This window comes from Schistocerca cancellata, chromosome 3 (genome assembly GCF_023864275.1).
Source record: "Schistocerca cancellata isolate TAMUIC-IGC-003103 chromosome 3, iqSchCanc2.1, whole genome shotgun sequence".
Classification (NCBI taxonomy): domain Eukaryota; kingdom Metazoa; phylum Arthropoda; class Insecta; order Orthoptera; family Acrididae; genus Schistocerca; species Schistocerca cancellata.
Window position 1 is genome coordinate 127,612,819 of NC_064628.1, and position 22,942 is coordinate 127,635,760.

The 22,942-nt window shown below is 40.1% G+C and overlaps 1 protein-coding gene across 1 annotated transcript in view; it reads left to right on the forward strand.

Annotated features, from left to right (window-relative positions):
- Positions 1–392: 392 nt before the first annotated feature.
- The window catches only part of LOC126174743 (protein MAK16 homolog), a 72,010-nt gene continuing 49,460 nt past the window's right edge, over positions 393–22,942 (forward strand). The window contains exons 1-4 of the mRNA XM_049921063.1: positions 393–621; positions 724–770; positions 7,443–7,586; positions 7,661–7,843. Coding sequence (XP_049777020.1) covers positions 607–621; positions 724–770; positions 7,443–7,586; positions 7,661–7,843 — 389 coding nt within the window. The 5' untranslated portion in view covers positions 393–606. The remainder of the gene's footprint in view (positions 622–723; positions 771–7,442; positions 7,587–7,660; positions 7,844–22,942) is intronic.

Sequence of the window (22,942 nt, forward strand, 5' to 3'; positions counted from 1 at the left end):
ACCATACAAAATTGATCAAGAACACATGTTGTGGTGTCTGCTTTAATAATAAACTTTATCGTTGTTAGTTTTTCAATTTCGATGCTACACTCCGACTTTTTGTATCATGGATGTTAACTCATAATCAAATCTCACTTTCACCCTTTGGTACTGGCGTAAGCGAATGGACGTGCCATTCTGGTGACTGACGTGACGGTGACATGATGTAACATCAGTGTGAAACGGCCTTCATAGTCAAAACATGTATATTGCGCACAAATTTTATCCTGCATGTCGATTAACTGGATGAACGCATTTCAGTTGCTCGGTTTATATGAAAATGGTTTTCTGAACTTTCTCATCGTTAGTTCTGTCGGTAATTTTTTTAGGGGTTGGATGAGATTTTCACGTGCAAGTTTTCAATGCACGCGGGAACGTGTATTTCTCTCATGAAATGTGGTTTCGTTCAACTTGATGATCTTTGACGTAGTGTTGACATATTACTGTGTTAGTATTAGTAACCATGTGGGTTGTATCTGCGTGTGTGTAGTAGGCTATTGGTGAGCTTTGAATTGTCTCTTCAGATTTCATTGACAAACTGCCCTTACAGGTGTTGTATTTTACGTGATGCAGCACGACGACGTAAGTGTTCATGAATGTGTACTGTCATCTGTTTAATAATAAATATCTATAACTTCAGTTGGGTTCAATTAAGCTTTGGTTGTCGGTTTTTCACTGTTCCAGGTTGTGTGGAGTGTTATAAATAAATCTTTCTGCTCATTCAAAGTTAAGTAAGTACATTACCGTACGCACTCAGGCCTTACTGTTATGTTTATATAATTTTTCAGTCCAAACGAGTAGACTATTTTAAAGTGAAAGGTGTAAACATGATCGTAGAGCCAGTTTCATATCATATGATACGGGTCATTTATGAGTCTGTCACATGTTTTCACTATTTCAAAGTTGCTAATAAAATTATAGATGAAGTTACATTTGTAGCTTAAATGTTTACTTTTTCTCTTTATTTGTATAAATGAGGATATTTCTGAAAATTTCGTAACGGAAAGGAAAATAAAAATTTGTAAATAAGAGAGTTAGTAATATGAAATTATTTTTAGTCGTAACATTGTTCACAATACTGGCATGTAAAGAAATGATTAACAGACATACACTTTTGAGCTTTATTTTCGTTTATAATTTGGGGAACTGAAGGATGTAAGTAACTTTTACAAACTTAAGAATTTGTTTGAAAATACCAATAGTTATAGGATGTTAACCATCTTGAGAAATAATAACGTGGAAACTCGACAAATTGAAAATACCAATAGTTATAGGATGTTAACCATCTCGAGAAATAATAACGTGGAAACTCGACAAACTGCCAGCAATGATGCTAGAGTCGTAGGTTCTTAAAATATCGAAATATTTCTTAATAAGAATTAAAGTATCAGAATTTTTTGAGTCTTTGAAAATTTTTCTTCAAACCATTCTAAATATTTCAAAAATTGCGTGGTAAATTATTTGGTCATTGTACTTGCAGAAGGTACAGTTAGCATGGCCAATATGTAGCATTATGGAAGGGTTCTATTCCCCTGCCAGCTTTGACCCAAGATGTCGTCAATATTGCGGAAACGGCTACTTACAGCATGTACGAAATGACTATGGTTTAACTACATACACACGTCAAAAAACACTCCAAAAGTAAAATGAAACTAACAGGACAACAGCGGAAAATTGGGGGTTTGGGGCGGGGACAAGCTATATTGACAGCAATGAAAAACACTGCATTATAACCCAACAAATAATTTAAAAAAAATGTAATTACAGCATTCTGCTACACCAACACAACCACAAGAACTGAACATTTCCATAGACGTGTATAGATCTACGGCAGCTACCGATGCAAAAAATCAATCGCACAACACCACAACTCCGAAAAGTGTAACGAAAACCCAAACAACTCAAAAACTGAAATACCCCACGTTCACTACATCAGTTAAAGTACAACTGACCTACCATAACCATTCAACACACAAAACATCACAATTACTATAGAATAAAACAAAACAAAAATTACTTACCAATAAAAGCTTTCAGCAATGCCACCCACGTCAACCGCCACTTGCACGTGCTACGCCACCCACACACACACACACACACACACACACACACACACCAAATGTACGTGTTTATGGTTCGAGCTGCTGGAATTCTCGTCAACCACATGTTGTTGTCACAGATGTGATACCTAACATTCAGCAATAAGACCAAACGTGCAGAAACTGTATGACAGACATCATATTGTCAACCATCTCAGAGTGTAATGATACACTTGTGAACTTCACTGTCATATCCATACCCGACAGAAAAAAAAAAATAAAAGAATTAAATGGCTACCCGCACAACAAACTAATCAGATCTGGTTTTAAATGAAATTAATAACCCACTGAAAACACTTCCACAAGCCACATTACTGCACCAACTACCTAAATGCAAACCATTGATAACTAAAACTCAATTGAACCCAGTATCACACGTTAAACTCAGCATGTCCACATCCATCAATCACCAGAAGGCACCATCAAATACAACACATTTGCAAACATAACCAACTCGAAAGCTCTGCACCGCAGTGACATCGCATGCACCACCACCGATGTGTCATACGTCAAAGCAGACCAGTGGAATCGGATGCTTCTGTTCACTCTAATCTTATTCTGTACAAAATGTGAGAAAGGCTTGAGTTCGGCTTAACTGCACTCAAGGTCAAAAACAATTGAGTAAATGTAAACAATACACTGCTAAAAAGAGTTCATGTGTCTTTTATCATCTGCTTCTCATTGAACTTGGGTAGCCAGGTGGAATTTACATGTGAATAAGAATGATCCAATAAGAGCAGCACTTGAGAAATGGAAACTACACTGCACACACACACACACACACACACACACACACACAATGTGAAAAGAAGTTGCTCAGAATCAAGCCTTCTAAGGTGTACTGCTTTTCATGCTCAGTAACAGGCTGCACTGCATGGAGAATGGTTGTTATATATGTGCCACTCCAAGATGCAACCCATTAGTAACTTGACTGAATTTCTACTACTTTTCTTCAAAGAGGAACACTATTGTCTCTTCTGTAAACAGAATTCCCCTAATGTATGTTTATTGTGAAGTAAGCGTTTTATGGTTTGTAGTAATTTTGTTGTGGTCTGTTCAAATCCAATAGCATCTTTTATAGGCATCAACAGCTTTGTTCTGGAAGTTAAATTTTGTTGCAAGATGTTTACAGAGACTTCCTACCCTATCACAGCATTTTTACCATGTCCAGTTGCTGAAAATATCTGTTTTCTTGGCTTATTTTCTGAACGGTATTCTCCTAGATCATGAAACCAGTTTTTAAAATGTGATGCTGCACCATCTATGCTACTTCTTCAGTCTTGTTGACAGTGTAGTTTGCATGTATTCTGTCATGGGGCAAGAGGAATATTCGGTATGAGTCGTCAGCTTTAACCGCTGCCACGATGTTAATGGCTGCTGTGATGTCATCTTTTGGTGTTTGTATTCACAGATTTGTTGTTTGTTGGTGAATCCAACAAATGTGGAAGTTAAAAATTCTGGTTGTGCGTCAGACTGTTGTGTAAATTAGTCCAAGGTTTATGTTAGGTTGGAAGGTGGCAATTTGATTGTGAGGTATCTGTAGAACATTTGGGTTGGTGGTTGTTTACGGTATTTGTTGCACTTTTCTTACACTGCTGGTCAAAGCTGAGGACTCGTAATGGATATTACACTTTATACATGTCAGTCAGGAAAGAGGTTATCACTAATAGAAACACAGTGTGAGGTTCGAAGGAAAAGAGCAACTTGTGTGAACATTTACACTTCTGATGACTGCAAGTGGTAACTTCGAACTTCATTTTGCTAAGCAACAGAATACTTCTCAGCAAACTCAAAAAGAAGCCTGTGGCTGATTTTACTTCTGCTATGGCTTGTCTCAGAATGCTGTGGATATGAAGGGAAACTAATCCTGCCATGACTCAATGGTTAACTTCTGTTTAACTCAAATTCCTGGCTCCATTGTCTGCATTACCAACTCTCCTCTTTCTGACAGTGCATAGGTTGTGTCGTTGTCAGTATCCTGAAGGTGTAATGCTCCAGTGGAGATCTCTTCAGCATCAAGACACATTGCACACTCATGCAACCAACATTTTTCTTGTGACTTTAGATGTATACACAAAAGCATCAGGTATGGCTCGATGTACTTCTTCCCTGTGATATGACTGTTGATGAAACAAGGTATGTTTCAAATTAGTGCAGCACATGTGTATGCATATTTCCTTGGCTGAAGTGTAGATCAGGGCCGGGGACAGTCACGACTGTGCTTAACTACTGCTCATAGGTTGACAGTGTGTCAGTTTTGCATAGCCACTAAGGTAAGACTGACATAACAAGTGAGAGGTGACAACAGAGTCAATTTATTTCTAGAGTGGAAACTGAAACCATTGTCTTGTTTGCTGTTTTGTGTATTCAAGAGCTTTTAGAGGAGTACTTTGTGATTATGGCAGTGAGCGTTATGAAGTGGATTGATTTAAGTGATTTAGTTCTGCACGGTGACATCGCCTGTTGGTCCATGTCTCGTGGATTAGTTTCAGAGACATGAAAATGTATCAGATGTGGTGGTGAAATGACTTTTAAAGAATCAAAGATTTGTGTGGATGGAATCATGCAGCATATGCTGCCACTGTGAGTAATAGGATCAATATTTGTTAATGATAGAATCGCAGGTTCGATATATTAACAAACAATGAGCCACCTACCTTCTCCCATGATTTAATTAAAAAACACTGATCCATGTATGTTTTCCCTCGATTTAATTTAAAAACATTTATTCACGTACTGTGCTCTTGCAGATCAGTTATGTGGGAACACAGGAGCAGAGAAATATTTGACTACTTCTTCAAACATATCATGGGTTGCGACACTGTCCTTGGTTTGCAGGTACTAGTACAGTTCAAAAAGCTATGATTCAAACAAGGAACAATAAATTTCTGATCACTATTTACAGCAGTGTTTCATCCTTATGTGTCACTCCAAAACATGTCATCTGCTTGCTCTCTCGTTGGCTGTGTAACACAAACAGCTGACACCTACATTTGTTCCCATCATACATTATGGCAAGTGCTGACAATGTTCCTTCACAAAACACGCAAATATGCCACTAGCCTTATTCCAGACATAATGTTTCAGAGCAACATGAAATGTATCATCCTGAAATGGATTTTCATAGCAGGAATTTCTGGGTGTGTCCAAATAACTTTTTCCTTCTGCTATTTCACCTACTTTTGAAGTTAAGTGTTGTGAGGAAATGGGTATTTATTTCTGTAACTGCTGCTTGAATAGCTGTCTTAATACCAGTATCAGTAATTGTACGAGGGTAAGTCAATTATTATTATTTAGTTATATTTTTGTCTATTTTGGCAGTACTGTCATTTTATATTGATGACACATGCTTTGTTTATTTGTTGTTTTATCTTTGCAATTTTCAAGCTGCTAAGCTAGTTTTATTAGCTCTGCCATGCTGTTAATCATGGCTGCTCTGCTATCTATTTGCACCAAAGAAGAGCAGTGTTCAGTGATACATTTTTTGTGGTTGGAAGGTATATCAGGGGCCGAAATTCATCAGACTTTCGGTACAATATGGCAACAGTGTTTTGCCACAACCGAGTGTCTATAAATGGATTGAAAAATTCCGAAATGGTCACATAAGTGTTACGCACAATGAATGAGCCGGATGACCGTTTACCGCCACAAATGAAGAAACTATTGAGCGTTCACATTAAATGATTCTCTTGGACAGACGATTAACTATTGATGAAGTGGCACATCGTCTGCAAATTAGTCACTTTTCTACCTATGAAATCATCCACAAAAGATAGGGGTTTCATAAAGTTTGTGTGCAAGATGGGTCCCAAAAAACTCACACAGTTGCATAAACAAACATGCTTGGACATCTGCAAAAAGCATTTGAATCACTATGGTAATGATGGGAGCAACTTCTTGGAGAGGATCATTACTGATGACAAAACATAGATCCATCATTATGAGCCGGAGAGTAAACGGCAGACTATGGGATGGAAACATCCAAATTCGCCGTGCAAGAAAAAGTTCAAGACCCAACCATCTGCAGGAAAACGGATGCTTACCGTATTTTGGGAAGCACAAGGTCCAGTACTGGAACATTATGGGGAAAGGGTCACAACAATAAACAGTGTATGTTACAGTGAGATGCTTACTGCCAGGCTAAAGCCTGCAATTCGAAGCAAACACCGAAGATTGCTGTCAAAAGGTGTTGTGTTGTTGCACAACAATACCCTTCCGCATACTGCTGCCCACACTGCTGAAACACTCCAGAAACTCAAATTTGAAGTACTGGATCATCCTCCATATAGTCTCGATCTTGCTCCTTCTGTACTTTGACAACTGGCAGCTGGTGAAATTGGAAACACACAGTAAACAACCCCCATGGTCCTGTGGAGTTGGCCAGGCAACCATGCCTACCACTAAGCCAACATATGACAACACCTGCAGTGATTTGAGTGCAGTGACATCATGCCACTCCCCGTCTTCAGCCACATTGAGCTTAGTATATACAGGTCAAATACCCTGCTTGCAATGTTTTTCAGGCTCTTGGCATCACTCCCCTTCTGCATCAGTTTCTACTCAATGGGCAAGTTGGCAGTTCTGCCCAGATTCTCAAATGGTCCATATTAGACAAGATTACCCATATACAGACACCACGTCTGGAATATGCCAAAAAACAGGTCATTTGGCATTACACTGTGGCAGACCCAAATAAGGTGAATGTTGAAGGCTGCATGTGGCAAGTTTTGCATTGAGGGACAGGGCCAGATTTTTCTTTTGTGTGTAGAATATGGAGTGGTTAAAATCTAATCAGGATGAACTGTGGAGAATGTGTATTATTTCAGGATGTAGGTTATAGCAACCACTGTAGTACTTCATTGGTGTTAGCCAGGCAATGGAAAAATTTGTATGAGAAATTATGCACTCTTTCCTTGCATTTGAGAGGAGTAAGGAGTTCCTGAGACCCTATAAGATGGTGCAGGCATTGTAAGCAAAAGTTACTTATAAACAGAAAATTCTTCACACATTACACACTGGCATGGAAAAACTATATTCAGTGTTCTAGAAAGTGAAGCTTTACATGAAAATGAATAACAAGAATTTCTATACTGTAGCAAAGAAATAGGAAAATCTTATGACCTCCTAGAGAAATGACACAGCTTAAGATATTTAATTTGTCTTTTGAAAGGAAAGGATACTACTAGCAAAATATATCTGCAGCCCACACTTTTTATATCTGCATCAGTTATCTATCCTACTTCTTCATCCGTGATGTTACACATAGTTTCCATTCTGTTATAAATGATTTACAATTTGTTGCAGTACCAAGACTCAGAGATTCTGCAGAAATGAGTATAACGTCTCAGGTTTGTGCAGTAGATCAGCCTGTCCTCTTGCCAACAGTCAGTATGCAACTGTCAGAGAAGAAAAAGGAATTATCTATTTGTACATGAAAACAGCTGAAAGGTTTGTATTCTTTTTTAAAAATGGACTGTTATTGTGTTTATTCATGTATTGGAGCATGTTTTGTTTTCTTATAGATCAGCATTTCCAAAAAAGACATGGGAGAAAGTGAAACTTTCAAGAAATTATGAGAAAGCAATCCATCAGATAAAAGAGAACTTGTTATACTGGCCAGGGTTCATTAGGACGAAATGTAAGCAGAGATTCACCAAAATAACACAGTATCTCATTCGTATGAGGAAACTGACTTTACGGAGACAGTAAGTATTTTTAGCCATAAAATTTTTCATTGTCACTGTTAATCCTATGAAATACTAAAAGATTCACTGATGAGCCGAAACATTTTGACCACCTGCTTAGCAGGGTGTTGGAACTCGATAAGGTAGCAGATCTGCATGGCATAGATTCAATCAGGTAGGTGTCTGGAGTTATGTAGCATCAGATATGTACATTTACGGGCCATGCAATTACATTAAACTCTTGATTATCCTCAGGTGAATTATCTGATTTGCAGATTATTTGTGGCCCGTTTCTCCCACTTCTTTTTCCCGCTGAAAATTTTTCTTTAACCTGTGAATGGTTGTGGTTGAGCAGTAGTAATCTCGTGTTACAATACTAGTGCAGTAAACAATGTGCTGCACGAACATTTCAAGTGCTGGACTGTATTTTGTTTCAAAGTAGTGTAAGATGATGTGAAATTGGCTTGTGGTGTACCAAATTTTCACATATATTGTGCTGATTAAAGTATAAGGGGTGTTCAAAAAGAAACAAGCCAGAGGCATAATTACAGATGTATTGACCCTGGCTGTTGAGACATTTGTCCCACAGTGCCGCAAGGCGGTGAATAGCTTTCTCATTAAATTCCCGGGGCTACCATGTTAACCAGTTGCGCATGTACCGCTGGATGTCGTCATCCAAGGTGAATTGTTTGCCCCTCAGAGCAAGAAATGGTGTAATCACTGGGAGAGAGGTCTGGACTGTATGGAGAGTGATCAAGAACCTCGCATTTGAAATTTTTGCAGGAGTGCCGTGACTGTGTTGGCCGTATGAGGCTTTGCATTGTCATGGAGCAGAATGACCCCATGGGTGAGATTGCGTGGTAATTTTGATTTGATTGCTTGGTGAAGGATGGTCAAGGTTTGCGAGTAACGCTGGGCATTCACTGTTGTCCCGTGCTGCAGGAAGTGAATCAGTGGGGTCCATCTTGGTCAAAGAACATCATCAGTGTAACCTTTACTGCACTCGTGTGGATGGCCGTACCATTTTTTTTTTGGTGCTGCAACCCTGGATGCTTCCACTGGAGACTTTGTTGTTTTGATTCTGGTTCGAAGTGATGACACCATAACTTGGCTCAAGCCACCACTCGTGCCAGGAACGCATTCCCTTCCCGAGCATAGCGTGGGTCATTTGACATGCCTCCTGGTGTGGTTGAAGACTGTGGGGCATCCATTGGGCGCACACTTTGCACATGTGCAGTCCTTCCTTCATGATGGTGTGAACACTTCTGATGCTCAATCTGACCACGGTGGCTATGGCTTTCACTGTCACTTGGCGGTCCTGGGTAATGAGTGCATCCACCACCTGGATGATGTCATCGGTAATGCAGTGTGGTGCTCCGGACCATGCATCATCAGTTGACACCCGTCCTTCCCTGAAGTGCTTGTGCCATGCCTTGACCCTTGCAAGGGACATTCAGTGTACGCTGTACACTTGTGACATTCGTTGATGTATGTCCGTTCCTCCTCCTCCTCCTTCCGCTGTCAGAAAACAAACACCACCTCTTTGCTCTTCTGATGACACCTCCATGTCACTGTTCGCATTGCAACTAGTGTTGGATGATTGATCCATGCTGCTGCTAGCTCTGTATGGTCACATGACATGCACGTGTGCCTTCTAGTGACAGGCTGTGGACTTCCATGCTCTGGTTGGAACCACACCTCGTTACACATGCCATGGTACTACCATCTTGTCACCGGTCTGCGTATTCCAGACTCCGGCTCGTTTCTTTTTCAATGCCCCTTATAGATTATTGTGGATAATCAAGAGTTTACTGTGCCCTAAATTGTGGGCCAGTGTTTGGCAGACTATCGGATTCAAATTAGAGATGGGCAAACTCGTTCATCCTTGGGAACTAGTTCACTGCTGATCGTTCTTTTTTGGGATCCATTCATTTTTACTAGTTCACCGTTCATTTATGCTTGGTATGTGGATCTTATGAAAAACTGAAAACTAGTAGTGTAGGTGACTGAAGGATGAAGGGCACCAAGAGGTGGCACTTGCCTACCCCCTGGAGTTTATTCATTACAGAATTCTTATACACTTTTAGAAGTAATTTCTGTGATTCTGCAGAACCTCTTGTTTAGCCAACCGTAGCCTTGTGTGGCTGATTGCAGGGAAATAATATAGGGAGGCGCATGGAAAACTGGCCTCGAGTACAGACTGTTTGCCAATTACGGACGATGTGTTGCCTGTTACGAGCAGATACAACAAACAGAAAAACATGTAATAATTAAACAGTGAAGAAATAACTAGCTAATGCAAGCAACAATTGCGAAACAATCGATGACGATGTGTAGAGAGCTGGAGAAGAGAACATGAAAGTCTCACGTGACGCGCATGGGCTATAGCTCATGTAGTCTTGTAAACCTGTTGGTGGCTGTTTCCCAACTTAATAGACCACAAGTGTCTTGTATAAAATTCTTCGTTTCGACTTCCACTACATAGCTATGCTACACTGTAAACAATAATCGTTTATACCCTATATATACTTCACGTTGTCTCTGATTTCGTAGGGGAAGTAGAGACTTAATGGAAGCATAAAATAAAATGTGGTTTTTACGTTGCATTATTAAAGTTAATGCAGCAATAATAATAATAATAATAATAATAATAATAATTCCCGTGGAGGCCCGGGAAAAGAATAGGCCTCCGGTATGTTCTGCCAGTCGTAAAAGGCGACGAAAAGAACAAACCACTAATAGGGCTAACCCCCCTTTTAGTGTGATTACTTGGTTCAGGACAGAACTAAAGAAGCCTCGGACAAGCGTCGTCCCCAACCATGACGGCGCTTGAACCCTATGCCCGCCCACAATGGTAATGACACTGCTAGCCAGCTGGAAAATGATTTAAATCCAAATAGAGGTGTTTTGCAGGATATACTTCCTGCAACCAGCCTAGAAGGAAAACCGAGCGAGGTGGCGCAGTGGTTAGCACACTGGACTCGCATTCGGGAGGACGACGGTTCAATCCCGTCTCCGGCCATCCTGATTTAGGTTTTCCGTGATTTCCCTAAATCGCTTCAGGCAAATGCCGGGATGGTTCCTTTGAAAGGGCACGGCCGATTTCCTTCCCCATCCTTCCCTCACCCGAGCTTGCGCTCCGTCTCTAATGACCTCGTTGTCGACGGGACGTTAAACACTAATAACCTCCACCTCCTAGAAGGAAAACAGACACAGGATGAGATGGTCAGATGAAGTTAATCGACACCTCATGTTCTGTTATTACCAATCAACAAACCTAGGAACCAACACAACTGGATACAGATCACAAGTATACACAACCTTTATTGCCACATACCCAGAATTAAAATTTTTAACAGAACAACGACTAGCTGATCAGATCCGTGTAATAATCAAAAATAACAGGATACTCCAGTCAGAATTAGAAAACATCAAACAACAAGTACAACAAATACTGGAACAAAATAATGTGCAATCAGAAGAAGAAGAAAATACAGTTATGGACTCAAACATCCCAGAGCAAACAAACAAATAACAACACGCATCAATTAAACAATCAGAGGAAAACGAAATCTTAAGACAGCCACCAGAACAAGCACAAATAGAACACGAAGTGACACACATGTTAGATATAGAAGAAAAATTTCAGCTGACATATATAGAATACAAAGACACAAATACAGACATTAAACCATTCTTGCATAGACCACCAAATAACCCACAAGTCGAAACAACAATAAAAACTATCAACACAATCATACACAACAAAATAAATGAAAACACAACTATGGAAGAGTTACAACTACTGGTTTATATAGGAGCGCTCACTACACTAAATATACACACCAGCCAGAGATCAGAACCAACCAACACACAGAAGAAACCCACAAAACCAGCATGGCGACACAGGCTACAGATCAGAATAGAAAAACTGAGAAAAGACATCGGACAGCTAACACAATTTATAAGAAATGAAATGTCAGAAAAAAAACGGAAAAGGTTAGGTAAAATCTCACAACAAGAAGCGATAGAGCAATTAGATGAAAAGAAGCAGAAATTACAAGCATTGGCCAAATGACTTAGAAGGTACAAAAAAGTGAAAATAGAAGGAAACAAAACCAAACATTCAACACAAACCAAAAGAAATTTTACCAGACAATAGATAACACACACATTAAAATAGACAATCCACCAAACGTAACAGACATGGAACACTTCTGGAGCAACATATGGTCAAACCCTGTACAACGTAACAGGCATGCACGGTGGATACAAGCAGAAACAGACACATACAAGATGATACCACAAATGCCTGAAGTGATAATTTTGCAACATGAAGTCACCCAAGCAATTAATTCTACTCACAGTTGGAAAGCCCCTGGAAAAGAAAAAATAGCAAATTTCTGGCTAAAGAAGTTCACCTCAACACATTCACATCTAACTAAATTACTTAACAGTTACATTGCAGACCCATACACATTCCCTGATACACTTACACATAGAATAACTTATCTGAAACCTAAAAGTCAAGCAGACACAGCAAACCTAGCTAAATATCGCCCCATAACATGCCTACCAACAATATACAGAATATTAACTTCAGTCATTACACAGAAATTAATTACACATACAACACAGAACAAAATTATAAATGAAGAACAAGAAGGCTGTTGCAAAGGAGCACGAGGATGTAAAGAGCAACTGATATTTGATGCAGAGGTGATATATCAAGCTAAAACTAAACAAAGGTCGCTACACTACGCATGCATTGATTACCAAAAAGCTTTTGATAGTGTACCCCACTCATGGTTACTACAGATATTGGAAATATACAAAGTAGATCCTAAATTGATACAGTTCCTAAACATAGTAATGAAAAATTGGAAAACCACACTTGATATCCAAACAGATTCAAATAATATCACAACACAGCCAATACAGATTAAGCGTGGAATATACCAAGGAGACTCATTAAGTCCTTTCTGGTTCTGCCTTGCTCTGAACCCACTATCCAACATGCTAAATAATACACATTATGGATACAATATTTCTGGAACATACCCACACAAAATCACACATTTGCTATACATGGATGATCTAAAACTACTGGCAGCAACAAATCAACAACTCAACCAATTACTAAAGATAACAGAAGTATTCAGCAATGATAAATATGGCTTTTGGAACAGAAAAATGTAAGATAAATAGCATAGTCAAGGGAAAACACACTAAACAAGATTACATATTGGATAACCACAGCAACTGTATAGAAGCGATGGAAAAAACAGACGCCTATAAATATCTAGGATACAGACAAAAAATAGGAATAGATAATACAAATATTAAAGAAGAACTAAAAGAAAATATAGACAGACTAACAAAAATACTGAAAACAGAATTGACAGCAAGAAACAAGACAAAAGCTATAAATACTTATGCTATACCAATATTGACCTTCTCATTTGGAGTAGTGAAATGGAGTAACACAGACCTAGAAGCACTCAATACACTTACACGATCACAATGCCACAAATATAGAATACATCACATACATTCAGCAACAGAAAGATTCACATTAAGCAGAAAGGAAGGAGGAAGGGGATTTATCGACATAAAAAACCTACGTTATGGACAGGTAGACAATTTAAGAAAATTCTTTCTAGAACGAGCAGAAACTAGCAAAATACACGAAGCAATCACTCATATAAATACATTGGCTACACCACTGCAATTTCATAACCACTTCTACAACCCTTTAGATCACATAACATCAATAGATACGAAGAAAGTAAATTGGAAAAAGAAAACACTACATGGCAAGCACCCGTATCATCTAACACAGCCACACATCGATCAAGACGCATCCAACACATGGCTAAGAAAAGGCAATATATACAGTGAGATGGAAGGATTCACGATTGCAATACAGGATCAAACAATAAACACCAGATATTACAGCAAACATATTATTAAAGATCCCAATACCACAACAGATAAATGCAGACTTTGCAAACAACAAATAGAAACAGTAGATCACATCACAAGCGGATGTACAATACTAGCAAATACAGAATACCCCAGAAGACATGACAATGTAGCAAAAATAATAAATCAACAGCTTGCCTTACAACATAAACTTATAAAACAACACGTTCCCACATACAAGTATGCACCACAAAATGTACTGGAGAATGATGAATACAAATTATACTGGAACAGAACCATTATAACAGATAAAACAACACCACATAACAAACCTGACATCATACTAACCAATAAAAAGAAGAAATTAACACAACTAATCGAAATATCCATACCCAATACAACAAATATACAAAAGAAAACAGGAGAAAAAATTGAAAAATACATCCAACTGGCTGAGGAAGTCAAGGACATGAGGCATCAGGATAAAGTTGACATTATACCAATTATACTATCAACTACAGGAGTCATATCACACAATATCCACCAGTACATCAATGCAATACAGCTACATCCAAACTTGTACATACAACTACAGAAATCCGTAATTATTGATACATGTTCAACTACCCGAAAGTTCCTAAATGCAATATAACATATACCATACAGTTAAAAGGAAGTCACGCTTGATCAAGGTCCGCGTCACTTTCCATTTTTGACCAGACATAACGTCTGAGAAAAGAAAGAATAATAATAATAATAATAATAATAATAATAATAATAATAATAAGTTCGCAGTAATAAAGTTTTTGGTTTGAAAGCTCCTTATGAACAAATATTTTTGAGATAATAAGTAAATACGATTTTATGGCAATCTATGTCTTTTCAAATGGGAGGCACTGCTTTTCCTAATGAGCCAAAATGACTTTTTTTTCCAAATACACCAAACTAGCAGGTAATGCAAATTGGAAACAACCAAACTTAAAAATAATTAGAGCCTTCCTAAATGTAATGTTTTGTATATGAAAGATACACAAAAATCGTTTTATATGAGTTTTCGTACACTAAAAATTAAGCAAATTATTGAAAGTTAGCTGCTAAATCAAGTCGATGAAACCAAAAAATATATGAATATCAAAAAAACTTTTCTTGTTATAAGTATGTCGTCTGCTGTTCATAGATATAAGGAAGTGAGCTGAGATGCCCTTTTGTTACCTGAAAAGATGTACCTATTACATACAACATAATTTTTATGTAATTTACGTAACTATAAAATACTTTCTGATTACCGGTCGTGGATGCTGAATAGCCAGAACCAAGTGCGAGAACAGTTTGGAACACGTGTAAAATAGGCGAGTGCAGTGAACGAAACGAGTGAATTAACTAGGAGCAGTTGGCAGTGGAAATGAGACAGGTGGTCATGCGAAGAACGACGAGTGCGGCCGAGGGAGACCGAGACTGAGAAGAGCACGCGATCGAGGCTGGAACGAGAACTGCTGAAGTGACCGCCGCGACCGAAGTGAACTATGAACCGATCGTTCCTTGTTCCCGGGAACTATAAGTAGACCGCCGTGACCGAAGTGAACTATGAACTGATAGTTCCTTGGGATTCATTCCTCGGTCCTTTCGTTCATCTTGGTGAACCGTTCCTTTGCACCCGTTCGTTCGCAAACTACCCATCTCTAATTCCAATCAGTAAATTTGGTGGCCAAGTCATCACTGTGAGTTAACTACATTGCACCTGCAACCACTGTAGCATGAAGGGACTCGTGATATGCGGCGATGTTCACATAGGGTCCTGGATGATGGTGTATTTGGACATTTCCACCAACATTGTGTTCGAGAAGTAGGGTTCAACCAACCAAGTGATACATTTCCATTATGGGTGGCTAAATCTCTATGATCGCATGCCCACTGCAATTTGGTTAACATGTGAAGATGTAGGTGACGTGTGCTTTGAAGCTCAATGTTCAACAATACAGTGAATAGTACTCTCAGAAACACTTGCATGTGCACCACTTTTGTACTCTGTCAGATCTGCCACAAATTGCAACCTATTGTAAATGACAGAGAAAGTAAGCCTCCAACAATCTCTGTGTTCAGTGAAGGGATTTGGACATTCTACACCTTGTCACCTTATCATTCTTTCACTATCCTTCAACTTTAGTTGTTCCTGACAGTAGCACGTGACAGCCAACCAGATTTGCCATTACAGAGATGCTCATGCTCTGGAATCAGGCCATAACAGCATGCCCTTTGTCGTAGCTGCTCAGTGTATCTCCCTGTTGGTGTCGTTTATCATCACTGGAATAATCTACCCATTTGTCCCTGCTCTGCTTATATACTTCCCGTGTCATGTGCCTATGTCACCACCATGTGGCATTTGATCTCCCAGTGGGCAATGGTCATAATGTTCTGGCTCATCAGTGTAAGTAACACTGTGGTGTCTGATATTCATATTGTGCTCTCGCAACTGCACTGGAATCACTTAATGATTTTTCAAAAATTTGTGTTGTGTGGGAACCACAATGTATTTTTTTTGATAGCAAATTAATTTCATATATTTTTGAACTAAAGAATATTACTTTTTATCAATGCTGGTGGAAAGAATAATGTTACCTTGATGATTTAAAGGCTTCACATTTTTAACAGTGAAACCTTAAAATATCTTCTGTCATACGAGGTGATACAGTGTTTAAAGCACTGGACTCACTCTTGTTTGAGTGGGATTCATCCAGATTTAGGTGGTCCATGCTTCATCTAAACTGCTTAAAACAGATGCTAGGATCTTTGAATTCCTTCCCTGTCCTTGTTCACAGACAAATAGAAGTATAAGAAAGGTTGCTGTAATCTAGAGCCCGAAGACTAGTGTGATGCGTCTATCTACATTAACTATCTTGGGCAAGCCTCTTCATATCTCTGCAACTATTGCAACATAAACTCATTTGAACCTGCTTACTGTAGTTGAACCTTAGTCAGCCTCTAAAAATTTTTATCCCCATCCCCAGTTTCCTCCATTAACAAAATGATGATACCATGATGCCTCGGGTGTGGTCCTATCAACTTATCACTTCTTTTAGTCAAATTGTACATTGAATTTAGTTTCTCCCCAGTTCAGTTCCTCTTTATTGGCTATCTGACCTACCCATCTCATCTTCGGCATTCATACTTGGCTTCCACTGTCTTTTTGTGTGAACTGTTTGTATTTTTCATGTCTGTTCAATGCTACAACCAGGGTAGATACCTACAGAAGACATCTTCTAATATGTAAATTTATATTCACTGTTAACAGACTTTTTTTATAGATGATTTTGTTGCTATTGCTAGTCTGGGTTTTATATCCTCCATGCTTCAGTTACTGTCACTATTTTGCTGCCCAAATAACAAAACTCAATTACTTCTAATACTTCACATTTCCTAATTTATTTTCCTCTACATCGCCTAGTTTAATTTGACTGCACCGCACTATTCTTGTTTACTTTTGTTGTTGTTCATCTTAACAATCTTTTTTTCAATGCACTATCCATTCTGTTCAGCTAGTGTTCCAAGCCCTTTGCTGTCTCTGATGGGATTACAGTGTCATCGGCAAACCTCAAAGTTGTATTCTTTCCCTGTGAATTTTAATTCTATTTCAAGATTTTTCCTTGGTTTCCGTGATATTTTGCTTGTGCAGATTGAATAACATTGGCGTAAGCTACAACACATTGTAGATAACCATGCACTCGCTGTGCTTTATACGAGGGTGAGTCAACTGAAAACATTAAATATTTTTTTTTAAATGTTAGTTATTGTGCAGAAGTGGTACAAGGCTGTATCACTTTTCAACTAATCCCCCCCACGCTCAATGCAAGTCCTACAAAGTGCATAAATTCCTTTAGAAAAAAATTCTTTTGGTAGACTGCGCAGCCACTCACGTACTGCGTGGCATACCTCTTCATCAGAATGGAACTTCTTTCATCCTATTGCGTCTTTGAATGATCCAGACATCTGGAAATCATTTGGGGCAAGGTCTGGTGAGTATGGTGGATGAGGAAGACACTCAAAATACAGGTCTGTGATTGTTGCAACTGTTGTATGGGCAGTGTGGGGCCTTGCATTGTCATGTTGCAAAAGGACATCTGCTGACAGCAATCCACCTCGTTTTGATTTGATTGCAGGCTGTAGATGATTTTTTAGGAGATCTGTGTGTGATGCACTGGTGACAGTGGTCCCTCTAGGCATGTAATGCTCCAAAATGACGCCTTTTTCATCCCAAAAAGAGAGTCAGCATAACCTTTCCTGTTGATGGTTCTGTTTGATACTACTTTGGTTTTGGTGGTTAGAAATGGCGCCATTCCTTGCTTACGCTCTTCATTTCCGGTTGGTGGAAGTGAACCCAGGTTTCATCCCCAGTAACGATTCTTGCAAGGAAGCCATCACCTTCTCGTTCAAAGTGCTGAAGAAGTTCTTCACAAGCATCAACATGTCGTTCTCTCATTTCAGGAGTTAGCTGTCTTGGCACCCATCTTGCACACACTTTGTGAAACTGGAGCACATCACGCACATTGTGGAGTGCTGACCCATGACTAATCTGTAGACATGCTGCAATGTAATTCAGTGTCACTCGGCAGTTTTCCTTCACTATGGCTTCAACAGCTGCAATGTTCTGTGGAGTCACAACTCATTGTGCCTGACCTGGACGAGGAGCATCTTCCACTGAAGTCATATCATTTGCGAACTTCCTACTCCATTTATAAACTTGCTGCTGTGACAAATATGCATCACTGTACTGAACCTTCGTTCGTCAATGAATTTTAATAGGTTTCACACCATCACTATGCAAAAACCAAATAACAGAATGCTGTTCTTCCCTGGTGCAAGTTGCAAGTGGGGCGGCCATCTTTATACTGATACTGTGACGGTATGTGTGCATCTGCACTATGCTGCCACCTACAGGCCATTCTGCACACAGCTTGTAGCACGCTTACCAACTTACAGGATAACGGCGCGAAATTTTGATTTGTTATTACAAATTTAAGGTTTTCATTTGACTCACCCTCTTATGAGCTCCCTTCATTATTTCAAAGAGTGTATTCCTGTCAGTATTATTGAAAGCTGAAACTTCCTGGTAGATGAAAACTGTTTACCAGACTGGGCATTGAGCTGGGAACTTCGCCTATCACAGGCAAGTGCACTACTGACTTAGCTATCCAGGTGCAACTCACAACTTGTCCTCACAGCTCTACTTCTGCCAATACCTTTTCTTGTACCTCCCACACTTCAAAAAGTTCTCCTGCACAACAATTGGTAATGGAACTCCTGGCTGAAAGAATATTGCAGAGAATTAGCTTAGCTACAGTGTAGAGTATTCTTTCTAGATTGTATTTTCATTCAGCAGTGCAGTGTGCACCGATATGAAACTTCCAGGCTGATTCTATAAAGTTTGGGAGGTAAGAGGAAAGTTTCTGGCAAAAGTGAAGCGTCGAGGGTGGGTCATGAGTCGTGCTTGGATAGGTCAGTCGGTAAAGCATTTTCTCACAAAAAGCAAGGTTTCCAGGCTTGAGTCCTGGTATGGCACACACTTTTAATCTGTCAGGAAGTTTTGTATCAGCAGCACACTGCACTGCAGAGTGAAAATTCGAACTTGTCAAAAGCTTTCTGTATATCTACAAATACTATTAGTCTGGGTTTACCTTTAATAAATCTACCTTCAAAGATAAGTTGTAGGGGTAGTATTACCTCACATGTTCCTACATTTCACTGGGACCTTTTTTAAAGGGTGGGGCCTCTCCATGTCCACACCAACGTGGTGACTATTACAAAAGTTCTACTGTCACTTCCGTATTTGTTAGTTACTAATCGAGGACTTCATGGGATGTAGGGCTGTGATGTTATCTGTACATCTGGGTAGGGCTACCCACAATACGGGCTCATCGAGGAGACAGATAGTGGACAAAAAGTGAACGAAGAGTTGCAGTTTCAGGGGCAGAGAGGAAAAAAGTGCCAAGGCAAGCGCTAAGGGGAAAAATGTCTGTGATAGTCTGGTGGGGTAGTAAGAGCAGTAGTGGTTTTTCTTGCTATCTGCAACAGATCATGCAAGGGTGTGATTGTTGTTATTTTTGGGTATTGTGCATTGCTAGGTACTGTTGTCATAGCTTAGGTCATCATCGAGAGTGCCAGCCCTATCAAGAAAAGGGGAGGTACTGCCGGGCTTGGGCACTTGTGAGTCTCCTGAGCCAGATGCAGCGTCTATACCTGTAACAAGCCAAGGTCGTTAAGTTTGGTCAATTGATCATAAATCGATTGCACTGTGTAAGGGTTTCAGTTGGTTTGTTTGCATTTTAGTGTACAGTACGGTTTCCCTCTATTGCCAGTTGATCAGCTGGTTTACAGCTGGCAATTCCAGTTAGCTTTGCTGTGCTGCAGGTGTTCACCAGTATTTTCTGTCTGTGTATTGGTGCTACCCATAGGTGATTAATTATCCCTGATTAGTAGTGTTTTTAGACAGTTATGTTCCCACCTATGGCTGTGATCGTAGTTTCCCATGTTAATGATGAAAGGGTTGTTCGAATGTCTCATTTTCCTGTAAAGTTGTGTGGCGAGTTTTCTTAATACCTGTGTTAAGTCTCAAGGCGCTTTTATCTGTGAAGGTCTGCAGTGTGTGTGTATCGTGAAGTGTTGCTTATGATAAGTAGCACTTTGTTCTGCATGATCTGCAGGCAGTGCAGACGTGTTTGAGCCGCGCATTCCAAGACTGAAGCCGCATACATAATCAGTGGTCTAATTAGTGTTGTGTGTACAGACTACGACACCCTCCTATATCTGTTAAGCTCGGGGTAAAGCTGTTTGAGCCTCAGTTGGTCATGTATTCAGTGTGGTGGCACCATGTAAGTTTTTTGACCAGCCTGACACTGTAGTATCTGACTTCCTTACAGAAACATATTTGACGTATGTGTAGCGTTATTGGTCTGCAGTTTTGGTGTTTGTGTAGATGTTTCGGTTTGTGTATGAACAGAACAGCTCACACTTAATCAACGTTTACTTAACACGCGATTGTGATGGCTGTATTTGTGAGTTAATGTTTGATGATTTCCAGTCTTGTGCTAGGATGGCGGTATCATCTGCATAGATGGCTACCTTCGTGTTTTGTGTAGCTGGGAAGTCATAGATGTTAAATCAGTGGAGCCCTAGGATACTGCTTTGGGGTTCTCACGCTTGTGTACTGTGTCGTGTTGATTGTTTGCCCTGAACATCAGTATAGAAGCATGAAACCAGCATTGCTGAGTTTGCGAGTGAGACTGTTGTGCTTTAGACGATCAAAGGCCTCTCCGCTGTCCAGGAACACAGCACCTGTAGCTTTGTTGGTGTTTTAGCTGTCTATGATGTGTTCCACTACACGGAGTTGTTGTTTTGTTGTGGCGTGGTGATTCCAGAGCTCCAGCCTTAGTGTGTTGTTGGTGATACAGTGCCTAGTGAAGCATTTGAGAATTACCTTCTCAGCAACCTTGCTGAGCGAGCACAGCAGGTTGATGGGTCAGTAATTTTGTGGGAGGGAGTGGTGTTTCCCTGGCTTCCTGAACCTCAGGACCTTGGCTGCCTTCCAATAGGCAGGGAAGGGTTGGTGCTGAAAGATGGAATTTGTTTTTTGTGTGTGTGTGTGTGTGTGTGTGTGTGTGTGTGTGTGTGTGTGTTAGGTACTCTGTAGCTTCATCCGTGAACTTCTGGAGGACACAGTTTTGAGTGCCATTGGGACCAGGCGCCTTTCTAGCTGTGGTATGCTCGATGACCCATGCGATTTCATGTGTGCTAGTATCATTTTATTATGTCGCATTTCGGCTGGATAACAAGTCATGTGACCTCCCGGTCCATTTAAAGTGTGAGGGAGGTCGGAAGGAACCAGATTCCGTGTGAATGACGCTGCTAGTATCCTGGTTATCTGTTCAGCCTTCTGTTCCATGGTTATCGTAGAATTGATGTGTGGTGTTTCTCCTTGGTGAAGTGATGAGCTAGTTTCCATACACCCTGCTGCGTGGCATCTAACTCTGCGAGTTTGCTGTCCTGCTTCGTGGTTTTAAATGTTCGTATTTTTTCATGTATGATATCCCAGGTCCTGTTAATGTGCTGTTTGTACAGTGGGTGCCTGATGTACTGCCAGTATCTCCTGAGATGGTTTCTCGTTTAGGCCAGTCCTTGTATTTCTGGGGGCAGTGCTGCTGAACGCTGTTGTGGTGTGAGTACTGGAATGGAGTCAGATATTGTGCCCTGAACCCATAATGGTGAGTGCTTTGACAGCTTCATCAATTTGTGAAGTTGCATAATCGTGTTGTGAGGCTCTGGGATACAACTATCAAGTGTTTCGTTGAGCAGTACCCAATTTGCACGCTTGTAGTTGAGTATCCTGCGTGGTTCATTGTACTGCAGTGTCTCTTCTGTGTGCAATATTAGAGGGATGTGGTTTGAGGCCAGAGAATTTACAACTTCAACATTGAGAGTGAATGTGACTCCCTTGAAGAGGGCCATGTCTATCACGTCTGGCGGTTGTTCCCTGCGGTAGCGAATGTGCGTCGGCTCGGCCTGTACTAATGTGTAAAGTAGTTTCAGCCTGGTGTGTGTTCATAGAACTTTTTGCTGTTGGTGTTTTGTATGCATGAATTCCAGTCAGGTTGTTTAGCATTAAGATTTCCAGTGACTGTAATGCGCACTACTGTGTTGAGTATTGTGCTGATATCACATGTTATGATGTTACCAGGAGGATTTTATACCAGTATTTGTGTAGTGTTGGCACCGATGAACTTGACTGTAACAGTTGTGGCCTTGAATCTTTCAAGTGCTGGGAGATCAATGTTTGTGTGTTGTATGTCTTCGTGTGTGGTGATTGCTGTTCCACCTGCAGCTGTGCTGTTTGGTCGATCGGTATGGTAGATGCAGTCGCCTGAGAAGCATAGTTGTCTGTTTGGCTGGAGTTTAGTTTTGTTCATGAGAATGATCTGGATTCCCTTCTCCATGAATACGGCTAGTTCAGCCCTTTTGTTACTGATCTCACCTGCATTTCAGAACAGGACCTGTGTCAGTGCATTGTTGTTTGCGTGTTGGAGCGATTGTGGTGTATTATCCATGGAAGAGTGTAGGGAGCATGGTGAGAGCTGTTTTTATGGCAGCCAAATGCTGGCCAGGTGTGGTTGTGAAGAGGTGTGTGATGATGAAGTTTAAGATCCTCAG